At 47.0% G+C, this 16,457-nt stretch overlaps 1 protein-coding gene across 1 annotated transcript in view; it reads left to right on the top strand.

The window, feature by feature from the left end:
• Nucleotides 1-16,457, top strand: part of LOC124412525 (protein O-mannosyl-transferase TMTC1-like) — a 143,739-nt gene that overhangs the window by 89,182 nt on the left and 38,100 nt on the right. The window contains exons 5-7 of the mRNA XM_046892469.1: nucleotides 2,980-3,111; nucleotides 3,881-3,953; nucleotides 11,133-11,236. Of these exons, the coding sequence (XP_046748425.1) occupies nucleotides 2,980-3,111; nucleotides 3,881-3,953; nucleotides 11,133-11,236 (309 nt within the window). The remainder of the gene's footprint in view (nucleotides 1-2,979; nucleotides 3,112-3,880; nucleotides 3,954-11,132; nucleotides 11,237-16,457) is intronic.

The raw sequence follows: 16,457 nt of genomic DNA, 5'->3' as shown, positions 1-16,457 counted from the left end.
CTTATTTACATAGTAAAGTTCGAACTCCGGTACCCTGCCATGCCGCTGGGCTGTATAATTAATGGAGAAACACGCGCCTGTCCCGGCGTGGTTGTAGTTACATGGTACAGTTTCTTGCTCAGAAGCAACGAAAATTTTTTAAGAAACCGAAATGATTTTGGTTTGCCAATTGAGAAATTTGCATAGACGAATCAATGAAACTTGAGATCGTGGACGAGTATGGGTGGGTTTCTAAAGGCAGGGTTGAGGTTCCGAATTCGAAAAGGTCTGAAGGCGCCTGAATCCGAATTATTTGGTGGCGAAACTTGAAGCAAGAGATGAAACTCTGAAGAAACAACTAAGTTTCGAGTGGTCGGAAACAGGATGGCTAAAAATTCTAAAACGCTAGGTTTTCAAAATTCAAGTTGCGATTGAGCAAAGTTCTGGAAAATAAAATTTTGATAGAGCGAAATTCTACAATTAAAATATAATCAAACAGCGTGGTTTACTCGACGAGTGGGTGTGAGAAAATCAGAAAAACCGAAAATCAGAATGACCAGGATTCAAAAAAAAAGATCAAAGTGATGAAATTTCATCTAGCTAGAAATTCCCGGAACTGAAAATCTTCGATCATTAAAAACTTCGATGTTTCAAATTTTTAAATGGTCTCACTTTCTCACTTCCGGGACTTTGAACGTCGGGTTTCGGCACGTTAGAAACTTTGATTTTCCATCAAAGTTTGATTTCTGTATAGTTTAAGGTTCGCCACCAAGAAATCTGGAATTCAGCACTTTCGGAGCTTTTCAAAAACGGAATTCCAACCCCGGCCCGGATCCAAACTGCTTTCAAATTTTATCCCGTACCAATTTAGGAGCTATTTAGTACCTGCTGGACAAAGAAAAATTTGACCGGTGAAATCGATCGTCCACCGTCAATTGCGGCATTCTAGTTTCTTCCTACGAAATTGACGCGTTGTTGACGCAGTTTTCTCTCCGCTCAAGTCTGACTTTGCGCTTTGGTCATAAGCAGTAATTAGCCAGACACCTTGGGGCGCAAGTGGCGTCGAGTAACCCGCACGCGGTTTTAATCACACTCTTATCATTATAGCTAACAAAAGCGGCGTTGATCGATGAACGAGTCGACGACCCTCGGGGAAAAATTGGCAAAAAATTATCGATCGCATTGGGCGTTGGGATTCCCTTGGGCGAACCGACGCGTCCCATAAATCCAAATCATCGTTGATTAAGGGTTGTGTTGTGCGATAATGCGACGGGGGCAGCACGTGTGTCGGACCCCGATTATTGTTATTATTATATATCCTCGAATTAGCGATGAGGTGCGAAGCCGGCGTCCCTTTATCCCTTTGCCACCTGACTCGCAAACGAATTCGAGCCTTGAAACAAACTTCCGGAAAGAGGAACCGCCGCTTTACACTTCCCCGATCCTCCGGGGACACTCAACCCCCGAACCCGCGACATGCACGATGGCTAACGTAGATTGATGCGCGGCATCCTCATTTGCTAAAACAGGTTATAACTTAACGAAACTTGGGGCAGTCTCCCCCCCTTTCACCCCAGTTGATAATCCCACCCGCAAGCTCGTATCAGCTAATAATTTCCGCACGTCTATGCAAGCATGTGAGGAATTGGGTTCTTTAATTGAACGAAGTGCGTTGGTGAGAAGAATTTGACGGTTAATTGTTATTAATCACTTGCTCGCAATTCTTGTCGGCTTTTTACGCGATAATAATTCACCCCTTCTGATAAAGTTTCGGCGAGAAAGCTCGGAACTTTGGAGCTTGGGCAGAGATCGATCAGGTATTTCCCATACCGAAATCACATTACGCGAGACGCACAAACTCTTCAAGGCTTGCGCATATTCCCTTCGGAAATTATTGGAAGGAGGGCGAAGGCTCGAAGGAATATATCTCTATTGGCACAGCTGGCGACGGTAAGTTCGTCGAACTTGTTATGGCAGCGGGTTGTGTATGGGCGTGATGGTATCCGGTGGAAATTCTCGGCGCGAGACCGAACATAACGAAGAGATATACACGGAGACACGGAAATTACCCTCTATTACTTATTTACATTCGAGATAAGGGAATGAGATTGCCCCAGCCCTGTAATACTCGCATAAAAGATGGTCGAGTCATTTTTCCAGATTATTCCCCCGGCTTTCCTGCCGCGCCGAGGAGGCTGGATCTCTTCTCGGAAACACCCCACAAAGGACCTCTCTCCCCGCTTCTCCACCTACTTTATCCCCGCGTCTCGCGGATTTCAACGGTCCGTTCTCTTTTCTCTCGCTTTTCTACGGCTTCTCAAACTCCCTTCGGCGGAGGGTGAGAAGAGCGGCGAGGAAACAGACGGACAAGATTCTGGTAATTATCGTTGAGACGTAGGTCTGGATTGTGTCAGAAGAATACTCATCGTCGGTTTTAATATATTCGGCTAAACTTGCATCGCTGCAATTTCCTCCCTTCCTCTTCCACATCTTCAAGTCATAATTGCACCTCACTATCTTATGAATAAATGATGCTAATGCTTCTGTAGAATAGGATCAGCTGGGACGAAGCGTGATGAGAGAATCTTAATCGTCGTTTTTAAGATAATCGTACCGCTTTAAATACAGCGAAGAATTAAAATTGGGTCTTCATTATTCCCACAGACTGCGAAATTACGCTGAACTTGATCTTATTTTCGAATCTGACAATTGTTTTTTGCCTCGAACTTAAGACTTGATCCAGAGTTGCATTTTTTTCTGAAGGAGAAATGAACATGGGTCGACGGTGTTACTGCCAATGATCAATACCACACTTTGTGACAGTCAAAGGTTAAAATTTAGCCGCAAGCCTATCGCTTTCCATGTAGTTTGACACGCGATACGGTTGCTCGATGGTTCAACCCAAATTTGGGCGAACGTGACATCGACGCCGTTGAATGTTCTGTTCCGCACCAGCATTTTCCCGCAATAAAATTTTGCGTTTATTGGTTTCTGTTTCAGTCAACAAACGGCCCACGTCTGGAGCAGCGTGGGACTCGGTGCTTTGTCGATGCTGGCGAAGGAGACTGGAGTCACGGTGCTCTTCCTCAATCTCCTCTACGACCTCTGTCGGTCCTGGCACTCGATAAAAAGGTGAGACGATCCGTCTCCTCTTTCCTTTGCATCCCCTCGCGTCAAAATTCCGCTGTGAGAATTCCCGGATTTTTCGGATTTTATCTAAAATGAATTCAAATTTTTTCGACCATTGGCGGAGAAAGGAAGAAAAAGTTAGGAGAACCGTGGATAGCAGGGGCCGATTGGTAATTCGCGGGGGTTTCTTCCTGGCCGCAAGAAGTCTTTGACTCAGGAGTCAAACGCTATTGTGGTTGCGACAGGCGGCATGCGACTGCAGAAAAACGAGCCACTCGACTTGGCCGATATGCAAATTGGCCGAAGGCCTCGTTGCATGTCGAGTTCCTGTGCCTTGCTGTTCTCATTACGCGGAGATGCGAAGGTGTGCATTTTTACGGCACTGAATCGCTCTCCGCAGGGATGATTGATGAAATTAATCAGGACCATCGAGGCTCCGATTTTATACCGAGTTTTTACTACACCTCGTGTGCACATACATATATATATGTGTGCGTACGTTGATGTATAGAAGTGTGAATCCCTCTCGCGATTGAATCATTCTTCCTCGATGCCGCTGTACAACGACGTCTTTTACTTTAATTTCAATCGGCCCGAATTACGATCCATTCGGTAATAAATTTCTCTCAGCTATCCGGCAGATATCGCCTGAGGCTATTAAGGGGAATTAGCAACGCTACGTTAAATCCGCCCGATACTAAAACGGCGAGTGCGGAATATGTATTCCAAATCCCGGATCTGAAATATTCATATAAATTTTTCTCGTTCTCAGGTCGCTCCTTGAGGCGCGGTGGAACGACGAATCGAGAAATTTCTCACGACGAGCCGCGGCTCTCCTCGTATCGGTGAGTATATATATCCAAGTCTTCGTCATCCTTGCCTATATACCCGACCATAAAAATCAAATTTAAGAGACGCCGAAGCTCTTTGACGCCCCGCAACGCCCCTGAAACGCCCCCACGGTATAATCCTCGAGGTTTTTTTCCACTCGAGAATTTGGGAAAGGGGTTATCGGATCAGGCTTTATAACCGCACTCGATTCGCTGGATACGCCGCGAAAATTTTCGCCACTGCAGCATAGCCGCGGCACCCGCTGCAGGGGTGGGAGCTGGTGGAACGAACTTTTTTGCTTACGGGAAGAAACAGATGCTCGTTGAAGGCGAGGATGCTCTTCTAAACTGGCGCCGAGAGTTCCCAAGACGCTTTTTCTCCCCTTCAGCTCTTAATCGCTCTCGTGCCCTCTTTTTACATCCCTCTTTTCCTCTCTTTTCGCTCCTGGGACAACCTCTACGACGTGTCACCTAGATAATTATTTCGCGCGTCACCTTCGCTCGGAATTTAGCCGCGGATTATCACCCTCCGCTTGACGTTCACTTTGATAATTTACCAAACTTTTTTCGGGATGCTGTTCCCTGATTAGTAAAATGATAAATATGAAAATTGTATCGGATTCAAGGGTTGAGAGGGTGAGAAACATCGGATTTTGAAACTTATCGCAGTTTTATATCGAATGAATGCACCATAAAATATAAATAAACACTGTAGTTCACCATTTATCAAATGATTTTCGCACGGCGTGTGATTTTGATTCTGTTTTTTTTCCGTGTCATTTTGTAGTTTTCCGTTTTTTCAGTTTAGCTCGTGATGAAAAAAGTTTAATCTGCAGCCGGGATGAAATACAGTGGATTCAGCCCGTATTTCAATTGCAACTTGCACCGATAGTTGGACGAAATTAGGTCACCAAATTGCAAATTTTTTATTCAATGCTGTTGCAATTAATTTCCTGTCCTTGTTTTTTCATTTGCCAACGAATTATCAAAACTTTAGTAATCAGAAAAAAGGTGTCTGGCATTCGACCTACGGTGGTAGAGTGGCATAAAAAAATGGAAACCGAGTGACTGTACCAGCATCAAAGCACTCTGCCTTGAAGCCAGTTGATATTCGCGTGGTGCATATTATAGTCACCGGTATCTGGCCGTAATTGAATCGAGTAGCTGTACGGGGTTGCCTTTCGGGAGTTTTGCTGGAAGTAGGCGGGACGAGAAGAGGAGGAAGGAGGGAGGAAGAGGTGATGGCTTCGGGACAGGGGTTGAAAAGGGGGTTTGAAACACGTACGAAAATACGTGCGAGGCGAAGGGTGGCAGTATAATAACCGTAGAGTTACGAGGGTTTTATACGTACCCACACATCCAGTGGGTTCCGCAAACATTTTTACAACAACACGACACTCGAGGGATCAAAACGCGTTACGCACTGACCGTGTAACAGTTTTAAATTTCCTTTAGAAACAGCAGGCATGGCTGATAACTTTGAGCGGACCTGAAAGGGTTCCCGAACACGACCTCTAATTAACCTTAACGATCTTCGTCATACCCTCGCTTGTATATACACGCGCTTCCGGTTCCGAACCACCGGAATACCTCCTTTAATTTGTACCTGGAGTAATCCTCCCAGGAGAAGTGATTAGCCAAGTTCGCGGAATAGACCCTGTTGCAACAATATAATACATCGAAGGTCAACGATTTTGAATGTCGAGAGTAAATTTAAGTTTGGACGTAGAATCAACTCGATTCAATTTCTTGGGTAAGAATATTTTTCTCCTCTTATTCAGCAACATTATTTTTACAAAAAAGCTCCATCTTCTAATTTGTCTCGATGCGGAATCTTGCGTCGTTATTTGGCGAAAAAATTTTTCTCCGATAAAATTATGTCGAGGGTAAGAATTATTGGGATATCGGTATCAGAGAGACACGTGACTTGAAGATCGAGTGCAGCTAATCGTTGGTAAACAAGAACAATGTGACGTCACTATTTAGCAATCATCACATTTCCCGTTCAACCATTCGGTTGTAGGTATTTTCCAGATATTATATTTCATCTCAACTTACGGTCAGCTGTTTTTTGATCAGGCACTTCCTTGCGAAAATAGTGACACTAAAAAGGATAATTTCGAGGTAAGGAACGAATGGAGAAGAAAAAAATTCTGGCCGAATCCCACGTATTAACATATCAAGAATTTCGGGGGTGGCTGTATACACATTTATGCAACGTCGGGATTTTATTCCGGGGAATAATTTCGCAGGTTGAATATCGCGAAAGCGTGTTTTGCGATATTGGAACATTGCCACGTCTCTCGCGGGGGGTAAAAGGGAAACGGAAACGGAAACGCGGTTGAAGCTCGTGGAAAGGGATGGAGTAAAAAAGAAGAAAACAAGAATAGAGAAATGCGGAAAGGAGAAGACCGTCGGGGGAGGAAGAGCCTCCCTTACCCACCGAGTTCCGCTTACAGACAAATCATTCCGATTCAGCGAACTCTGTACAAATACCTTGTAGATACGCGAGCTGGCCTCGCGATTCATTCCCGTCGTCCTTCAGGCGATGATCCTTGTCGTTTCACACGATCCTAAATAATCAACTTGCAATTGATAACGTAACGAGCTTTGATCGTCAGCAAAATTCTAGCATAGGTAGATTCTTAGGACTGAAAAACGATCGCGTGTCTAAAAAAATTTGCGAACAAGCAATTCCGCAGGTATATTTGACCGCGTAAAGAGGGTTGGAATGTTTGCAGGCAAATCAGCTTTGAGGCGAAGACGAGAATAGTGGAATCGAATCAAGCCGAGGGTTTCGCAGTTCGCGGTCGTGCGTCGCAAGACAAAATCCTGTTAAGGGTGACTGCATCGTCGGAGGGTAGGAAGCCTTTTGCACCGTCGCGTTCCGGTGGTAACGAGGGATCGGTGCAACGATGCATGATCACGGAATCATTCTTAGCGTCCGGATAACACAAGTCACGCTGCTTCTCCAGCAGCTGACTTTTGATCACTTCGACAAAGCAGATCCTCCATCCCCGAGGACAAATGTTGCAGCACCAAAGGTGGCGGGGCTGCTTAATTCGCGGTGTTAGTCCAACCCTTGGACGGGGTCGAGCCTAAGTTCTGACCGGACTACCTGTCGGCCAGGGGAGCAAATTAAGCGAGCCTCGGTCATCGAGTTTACGGCGACAAATTAATTTAGACGGCTTCGCCCCTAAGCAGTGTTTATCGCGACGTATATTAAATTTCCCTCCGCGAGTCGTGGCTGGCGGCGCGAATTGAATGCGCAAAATCGTAATTGAAGAGAACTGACGCCCCGGACGTCTGCTGCAATTAGCCCTTCCCCCTTACGCTCCCCTCCGCCAATTATCCTCGTTCGATTTTTTATGAATGACGAGTGACGGCCTCGAGACTCGTCCTGCGGCGTTGCAGTCAATTAATGCACATGCGGTGGATGATATTCATGACGTTTGCAGTTGTTTATAATTTATGGCCGGTTATTATTATGCCGAAATCGAATAGCAGAGATTGATTGATTGATTGATTGATTGATTAGTATATTTATGCCTTGGTATGACCTTTAGGCAAACTATAGTTGTATAAAGATAACAATACTTACTTACTAATTAGAGAGAGAGAGAGAGAGGTAGATTAAATCGAATGAGTGAACGAGTGAATAAAAAACATCCAAAATTTCTCTGGATTCTGGTTATTTGGCAATTATTTCTGACGCTTTCGTCATTCATACGGTTTCGTCGAATTTTTTACATTCGCGTGCGGCTTGATATTTCCATCGTATCGACAAGCCGTCCAACGTATCACGAGTGTTTCATGACCTTTGCCGAAAAAACACCCAGCGTACGTCACGAGACTGGGCTTGACTAATGAAGAGATTTGTTAAAACACCGCGACGTGCGTATTTCTCGGGATTTTTACGGCGACACGATCCACTGACTTCATTAAATCCCTGCTAATAACCCGTCGCTTCATCAAGCCTGAAAAACTCTGACGTTGTTGCGGGCGACGATGATTTGCAACTGGCCTCTAGTTGATCGCAAGAATTGATCGTCGACTGATCAATTTTCTATAAATCGTCCGAGGACCTGCAGTCACATTACGTACTTGCACATGTTTATTATTGACGAGTGAAAACCGCGCGATAATTCTCAAGTGCTTTCGGTTCTGCTGCCTTCGCGCCGCGGCTGTTCAAAGCACGTTTCTCTCGTATACTTATATTCTCTACCGAATGGTTAGAGTGCTAGAAATTTACGAGGAAAGTTTCCACGCGAGTTCCTAGACCGATCCTCCAACGACTTCTACAAGGCCACCCAGACCGCTTTAAGCTCGTCGCACGCCAGATTATGGCCTCAACGAAGTTGCTCGAAACTACCCGGCTGGCCGCTGACCTGCGGTCGAAAAGTTCCCGATAAACGCGCGTTGTCTCGTCGGCGAGGAAAAACACATAAACAATTCGTTTACGCTGTGAGTAATTATTAAAGTAAAAGGTAAATTATTATTGAATTCGTTCCCGAGCTGACTATCCCTGCACAAGTCAGCTTGCATCGCGGAAAATGCAACCCCTTGAAAAATCCGGGTCGTTACGTGCAGCTCCTGTTAACACTCGGCGCGAGATTAACGGGGACAAGAAACACCGAGGCAGGTATGTACGAGCTGCCCGTGCTTAGGGGCAGGTACTGCATGAGGCGAATTCACAATAGATGAAGGGTGGTGAAATAGCGACGAAGAAGCGTCGAGGTGTCGGTTCGTCGGTGCAACACAGCCGGGAATAATCACGATACAAACGCGGCCGAGCCGTGGAAGGCATGCTAATTCATGCCGGGAACGAACGCAACACGGATATCCTCATCTCCATCTTTCATCCCTTAGTTTCCACGCGCTATCCTTCATACCGTGTAAAAATCTGCCCGGAAATTTTTCGAAAGTTACTTAATTATACAAAATTGCGAAAATTAGTTTATATACGGTCAGAGCGGGCGTCGAGTCTCAATTTAAACAATCAAATATCGACGGAGGATCAGCTGCGTGGAGAGAAAAGATCGTCGAAATTTTTTTATCCGGCTACGAGGTAGTGAAAATTCAGAATTCGGGCCTCGGCTCGCTTACTTTTAATCAATTTACGAGGCAATATTCAGCACTGATTCCGCTCAAACTTTGGGCACTTTCACTCTGTTTATGATTATGGATAGAGCAAAGACGGTTCTCCCCCAGCCATATTGCAGAGCGAAACGGCAGTCGTTTAGCCTCGTGAAACACATCGATATTGCTCCGTGAGGGTTGAATAACGCGGTGCTTAACAAATTTTGCGGGGAATCGAGGCATGTTTTTGCAGACTAGTCTTCGGGTGACGTCATGTTACCCGTAACACGCTCGCGTCTAAACATCCCCCATAACGCACTGTGCTTCACCCTCCGAGTTTCCGATAATCGTTGTGTTTATTTATTTATTCATTCATTTACTCGAAATTCGTGGATCGTCAGCGTGGAAAGAAAGGACGGTTAAAATCCAGTATGAGTGTATTGTTATTGTCATACCAGCAGCTTGATGATAATCGAGCATTTGTCACTTCCGTTTCCCCCCTTTTAAAAAATCTTTCAGGTAAAAAAAAATTATACTAGATTAACGCTGAGCTTCCGGACGATCGGATCGGTGAATTTCTTTCACAGGCAATTATCGACTCCCAGTTTTTTCCTTTTTCCTTTCAACCACCGGTTCGCGGTTGCGCGAAGGTGGAAGGAGGGTTGCGATCCGATCACCGCATGCACGGGGTGGCCCTCGATGAGTCGATAATTTGAGTAAAGCACTTCGCGATCTTGCCTCGCTTCTCTCTGATCCACCCTGTAGGCACACGCAGACCGAATCTGGCATCGCGAGACTCTCGAGCTGTTCAGTGAACGAGGGGTAGCGGAAGATCATAAGATATTTACGAAAATTGAATTTCCGGCTTGGTGACTATATTATTCACCCTTCGGGACGGGCGGCCGGCTCTCGGCATAATGCGGAGTGACCCCGGGAGCCGGTGACCGCTGGAAGTCCGGGACCTGGATCTTCGCGGTCGTATAGATACCTATATCTATATCGACGAGCCGCTCCTGACGGAGTTTCGCCGCAACTTAAATCCTCGGAAGATGTGAATTGCCCGGATTCGCAGATATTGTCCGGCCGCCCCTCGAGGTGTCGAACCGCTGCTGCGGACGCAGAAGTCGAGTTATTGGGTTACGAAGGTCTGAGGGAACGTGACGGAAATATGACGGCGGTCAGGATCTTGATACATCCTACAGGACGGCGGGGAAGAAGCGGCAGCTTCGTCAAGGAGTCCCTCTAATTCAACCCCGCGATCCAAACCTCGACCGAATCCCGTTAGCGAACTTCTGATTAGTCTCGATGGAAGGAAAAAGCGAGCATCCGCCGGACGTGACCTTGTATAAAATTCCGGCCAGAGCTTCGTCCGGGGTTTCACTTTGCTCCACGAATTACCGGTAATCATTTTTCAGCCTTTTCCACACCCGGTGCGATTGCTTCGTTAGTTCGAAAGGCGAATCCCGGGTCCTGTTTCTACTTTGGGAATCGGAGCTTGCAGGTGCTCGTGCGATAGATTTAAATGACGAAAGGTTCTTACTCCGAATTTTGCACGAGCTTTTATCATCCCTTATTTTTACCCCGCTTTCTTCCCTTTAGTTCCATATTCACCGACTCCTATTCGCATCGTCGTACCCTGGAGTTAAAATCAAATTACCCCATCGAATAGGCATCGTGAGCTTTTATCGAGGTCCGGTCGATGGTCGAAAGCCGGCTTACGACTGTTTACCGCCGATCGAAGTCTTGTACGACCAGAACCGACGTCGCAGCTTGAGAAAAATTCAAGTTTTTTAAATTTTTCTTAGATTCTTCTCCCGCCGGAATCTCAGCATACTTCGTTTTTGTAATTATTTTCTTTCGTTCTCACTCATCCGGAGATCCCCAGGGACAGGAAGTTTCTTATACTGCATCTGTTTCTTCGGGGAAATAGCTTCGGCCGGTGCTTCCATTGCGTACAGATGTACCAGGGTCATTTTGGAAGGGGGTGAATGGGGAGCGGGGGAGCGGAAGAAGGGAAAACATGCGCAAAGTCTCGTTACGTCGAGGGCCATCAGAGAGCCGACATACACGCGCCGGACTCGGGCAATTCTCTAACTTTCCTACTTTTATTTCCAGTTCGGAGTTCTCCTGGTGGTGAGACTCGCCCTCCTCCACGGTTCCCTGCCAAAGTTCTCACCCCCGGACAACCCGGCGGCCTTTCATCCGTGCCTACACGTCAGGTAAGTCGTTTCAACTTTCGCAATATAATGCGCATGTGTCATCGCACGATATTATCGGCATTCAAAACGCGTCACACAAGCTGCGTAAAAACTACTATGAATCCCCTGAATTCAAAATCCAAGACTCATTAATTGTTGTTCCATTTAATTCCCGTAACCCGACTTTCACTGGGCGAGTTTTCCATCCGGCTTTGGTCCTTGGAGACAAGCCGCGAATTTCAATCAAGTCTCAGCAGGGGCGGGGGTGAAACGCAGGCGTGGACAAAACGTCCGCCATGCACCCGCCCCCCGTCGAACTAGTGTTTTTAACAGTTTCGCTGGCCTTATTTTCTCAGCGTTCGTGATCAGCATCGACGGAATTTAACCCAGCCTGCCGTGCGACGGAAGCAAATTGGTACCTTCGGGGCGGATTGACATTGGAATCGTGGTCTGAAAGCCAAGAGTTGCGGTTAAACGCCGGGACGCGTATCGTCGTAGGAACGAGGCGAATAGCTTCTGTTACACAGGCAGATGGGCGCCTGTTTCCAGCTGCGAGGTGTCGCTTGTATACATATAGTCGAACAAGAGTAGAACGAATTCGATTCGCAAAACGCCATGCCGGGGGATTGCCTTTGAAATATTCGGCCTGACTCGATATTTGACGAGTTTATTCCGTCGTCGACAGTCGATTTGACGCGCGGTGGTGAAGAAATTCTCGTCAAATTTTCAACGGCGGATCTTCCGCCGGTTATTTGCTTCAAATGACGCGAGGATACTCGAAATGTCAGCAGGCTCAAGTGTCAGCTTCAACCTCGAACTACGACGCGAAGACGCGAGCGTTTGGAATTCGCGATAAGCGTGGTGGCTCTTTGGGCCCCGACGCGACGCGCCTCCCCAGGGAGCCTCTATCCTGTCGCGTGCAAGGACGAGCCGTGTGATCCTCTTCGCATCCGCCACCCCCGCGTGCTCGACACGTCGATACGTCGATAACGCGTCTCCCGAACAACCTTAATTCGCCTTCGCCTTCGCCCCGACGTCGACCGGAGACGTTTCCACCCGACATTCGCGCCTCGAGGACCCTTAATGTAGGTACATATTTTATCAAACTTCACCGACTCCCTGACTAGTTTCCACCCCCGGTCTCTACCCTTCGCTGACTCCGCCACGCCGGCTCGGTCAGATCTTGCATTATACCTGCACTTTGTATCGATGGGAGAGTTGGAAGCAAGCCCAAGTCCTTCGGCCTCGTCCTGAAACTTGGCCCCAGTCCCTGGTGCGGCATTGGAATGTGAAATGCACGGTGTATCCGGTGCGGATAAAACCACGCGTGCTTGACGCCCGGGGAGAAAGAAATCGCCTATTTTTGGTCTGGTGTTTTACCGATTTTTGCTACGGAGATGAAAGTTTTTTTCGGACCGAATCCGCCGGTTAGTTGGCAGGATTTTGTAATCTGACTCTACTGCATGCCTTGTAAGACCTCGCAGCGTGCAGGGCTGATCTTAAAGCTGATCGAATCGATCCACGGGAGTAAAAAGAACGGCCAAGTTAACCCGCGGGGTGTCACGTGAAGAGCCTTTTTGCGCGTGTTTTCCTCCGCCAACTTCTCACCCTCTGCCTCAACTTCGTTTGGGAGGGGTGGAGGGTTGTATTCAGCGGTGAGAACTACTTTGGCAATCAACGTCAGCGGGTTGAGCTGCTTGAGTTGGGGACGTGAACGTTGAACGTGCGTCTCGGGCTTAAATGGGTATAAACACTCCATACAGTGGCTTGATTTGGGAATTATTGCGCGACCCACTAAACGCTGGTGATGTGCCGAAAACGGGTTTCAGCGGCTCCTGAACACCGGATCGGGGGCGGGGCGTGTCAAAGGGGTGGAAACGGAAACCTTGAAGCCGAGTATTGTTTGAGGGAAAATTATGTCGCACAGTTGGAACGGCGAGTTTTTTAGCTTGACAAAGCCCCCGAGCTTTGATGATTATTTGGCAGTATAATCGCGAAATACGATGAAAAACGTGCTAATCATATTTTCAATCGGAAGAATAATTACTGTTACGTGCGAAGAGCGGCTCGCCCGATTTCCCGAATTTTAGTGTCACGGGATTTTCCGCAACCATTAAACTAATTGACGAAAAAGCACAGATCTTTGAATTCACCGGGTTCAAATTACCGCGCGGAAAGCTCGCTAGGCGAAAATTACAGGGATCAAATCAGACTCACGCCAGCTCATCCGTCGTGTAATTATCGTGACTGATTCTTCAACGTCACATTCTCGTATATTCTCGCGATAAGAAATTACAGGGAATAAGGGGGACATTTTTGTCCATGACGCGCGTTCCACCGAGCTTGTACATAATGTACAAGGCCCCCAGGTTTTTCATTAGCAAAATTAAAGCACCTCGTCTGATATTGAAAGCGTTTCCTCCGTGGAAGCCGAAGCCTCTCATCACCCTACGTTTCAAGTCTTCCATCGCCTGACAATAACGCGGGGGCGACAAATAACGCCGGAATTCAGGTCACGTTTAGCGAATGTCTAGAATTTGAAATAATTGTCGAGTATTCTCATCCCGTTGCTAAGATAAAATCCGGTCAGAAAGCTCGCTCCAAATTCAGCCTTAAGACTCCCGCAGCGGAGAGAGCTGCTGGAATTAGACGGATAACTGACAAGTTATTCCTGGTTTTCGCGCGATGAGGCTGATATACTTCCGAGAGATTATCGCACCCAGACGAATGCCTCATCCCGTCTCTGCAGCTTTGAATAAGACAGAACAGGGCTTTTCGACGGTGCAAAAATGTCACCCTGAATAATAAATTCTTCCCTACAGTACTCGTCTACGTTTCTTTCATCTTTCCTCGGTATCGAATAATAATAATATTCATTGGCCAGACCCACCAAAATGTGATGACCATCCAGCTTTCGTTCCCGAACCAAATATCATTTGAAGTCCAAAAGACAGCGATGGAAATCCGTAGACTCATCAAAAGTAAACTTAAATTTTATATCCAACTTTTTTAGATATTGCATCGTTCACTCTTCGGAGAAGAAAATGCAAAATGAAAAGTAACAGACAGTCAACCCTCACTATGACATTGGTATATTCACGAGTACTCCGCAAAATAATCCGATCGCAGGGGTTGAATCACGAATCATTAAGTCAGTGCAATAATCATCCCCTTCAATTCACCAGCCTGTATCGCAGTGGCAATAACTGACTTTCTGGGTATCAAGATTCCCCTTCAGCAGCCGTGCAGAATTTAGAGACAGTTGTTCCGAGCTATCATCGGCCTGACCCTCTGTCGGTGGAAAATAATTAGTGAAACCAGCAACAACGGGGCTGCTGAGGAACCCGAGGGAATCATAAGAGCGACCCACGTGGCGAGAGAGTGTCCAATTAGACTCCATCGCCCAGAGGTTAGGGTGTGAGAGGAGCCCAGAAAGAGGGCTGCATGAGACGTGAGAGCGCCTCCGGCGTCTTGGCCTCGGTGCATACCGAGCACCATGGCTCTTCGTCTTTGCTTACGACACGACAAGCCCACTCAACTCAGGGCGGAAGTTACCCGCCGACTTCAGGGTCTTCACCTTGGCTCGAGCCAGACGCCATAGTCGGAAAGTAACGCGACGCAGGCGGTTCTCCCTTCGGAAGGATTCGAAAAAACTGGTCACTGTCCAGCTCCCTACTCTTTGGAACCCGGAAGACTATCATGTGCTCCTGTGTGGGTGTGTTTTTGTTCCAGAGTCTGTTGAAAAACTTGCCGAGGACATTCTACCCGGATATTTACATACGCTTAAGTCCCGAAAAGTACACCGTCAGCTACTCGAATTTTTCCCTCGGCCGACTGTATTATCTCGAATCCATCGATGGCCATTTTTATCCTGCTGTTCCTTTACTCTGGAAGCCAGTCGCCGAGTGTTTCGACGTCGATAATCTTCTCAAATTTCATCTTTTGTCTCGTAATTTAAGATTTGAAACCTTTTTCGCACATGAATGAAGTTTTAACTTTCATTTCACCTTCAGCATCCACCTTCATATTTGTACGAGTTGAAATCACTAGCCAGACTCTGTAAAGTTTTTATCTAACTATTGATCCTAATACACCGTATGATTGGCCTCAACTACCTTATCAATCGAGTCGTATATCGGAGTTGCTTTTGATTTGGATGATCCATGTTCAATTCAGATGGTACTTTTTATTGGTCCTTTGATGGTCACGGTTATCGAAAATCAAGCCGTGTCTCTCGTCTTTAAGTACCCTGAGATCAACGTACGGATCATTGACCTTTCGAATTTGGATCCAAGGCAATCATGCTACCCGTGCAAGGTTCGCCAAGCTTATGAAAAAATAAATAGGAAACTGTGAGGTGAAATTCCGGTACAGGAAATAATCCGCAACGAGCGTTCCGTACCGTGTGTAGAATTTTTTGCCAATTTCACGAGTACAACATGACGGGTTTATATACGAGTTTGGTGAATTTATGTGGGTGTATAGGTAGGTGGTCGAACACCCCCATCCCCACGGAGCCGTCTGTCCTGCAGGACGCGGCAGCGAGACAGAACTGGCGGGCGAGAGAGTACGTGCTTGGATTTAGGTGGGACTCTGCCCCCATAAATTAGCCCAGTTATGGCGTAATGACCCGGGACGTAAATGGATAAGTTACACCGTTATCAGTGCGCGGCGAATGTACTGGAAAACTTAATACCCACCGACCGGTAGGTGAGGAGAGGGTTGAGACCCGCGGTTCTCCCGCAAAGATCACTTCGCTCTCCGGGATATACTATATCGTACTTACAGCACACCGTCAAAACGAGCCGACAATTAGCGACGAGGGAGGATTTTTGGCGAAAATGAGAAAGGGATTCACGAGTAACGAAATTCGGGGAGAATTTTAGGGGTGGAATGTTCGCATGTGGGGAGCAAGGGGATAAAGGGAGAAAAGGGAGGAAAGGCAGAGGTGGAGGTGGAGGAGAGCCGGTATCAGGGATCAAAGGACGGCTCCGGCTAAAAGTGGTATCACCTTGCAGTCAAATTTTCACCACCTTGTTCAGCCAACCCTCGGCTGGCGAGCCTCGAGGGCTCAAACGATGATGCTAATTTTAAGTAACGCCGGTTTGCCAATTCGGAGAAGCCGGTGCTGCTGCGATCCTCTGGGAAACTTTCAGGGTGAAAATTCAGACTCTCGGACTCCTCCTCCCGCCAGATGCAGGTATTTATGCACGATTTTGTTACAGATAGAACCAAAGCGAAG

The sequence above is a fragment of the Diprion similis genome, chromosome 11, assembly GCF_021155765.1.
Source record: "Diprion similis isolate iyDipSimi1 chromosome 11, iyDipSimi1.1, whole genome shotgun sequence".
In the NCBI taxonomy this organism is placed as follows: Eukaryota; Metazoa; Arthropoda; class Insecta; order Hymenoptera; family Diprionidae; genus Diprion; species Diprion similis.
The sequence above is the reverse complement of the archived record's forward strand: the minus strand, read 5'-3'. Positions and strand labels throughout refer to the sequence as shown.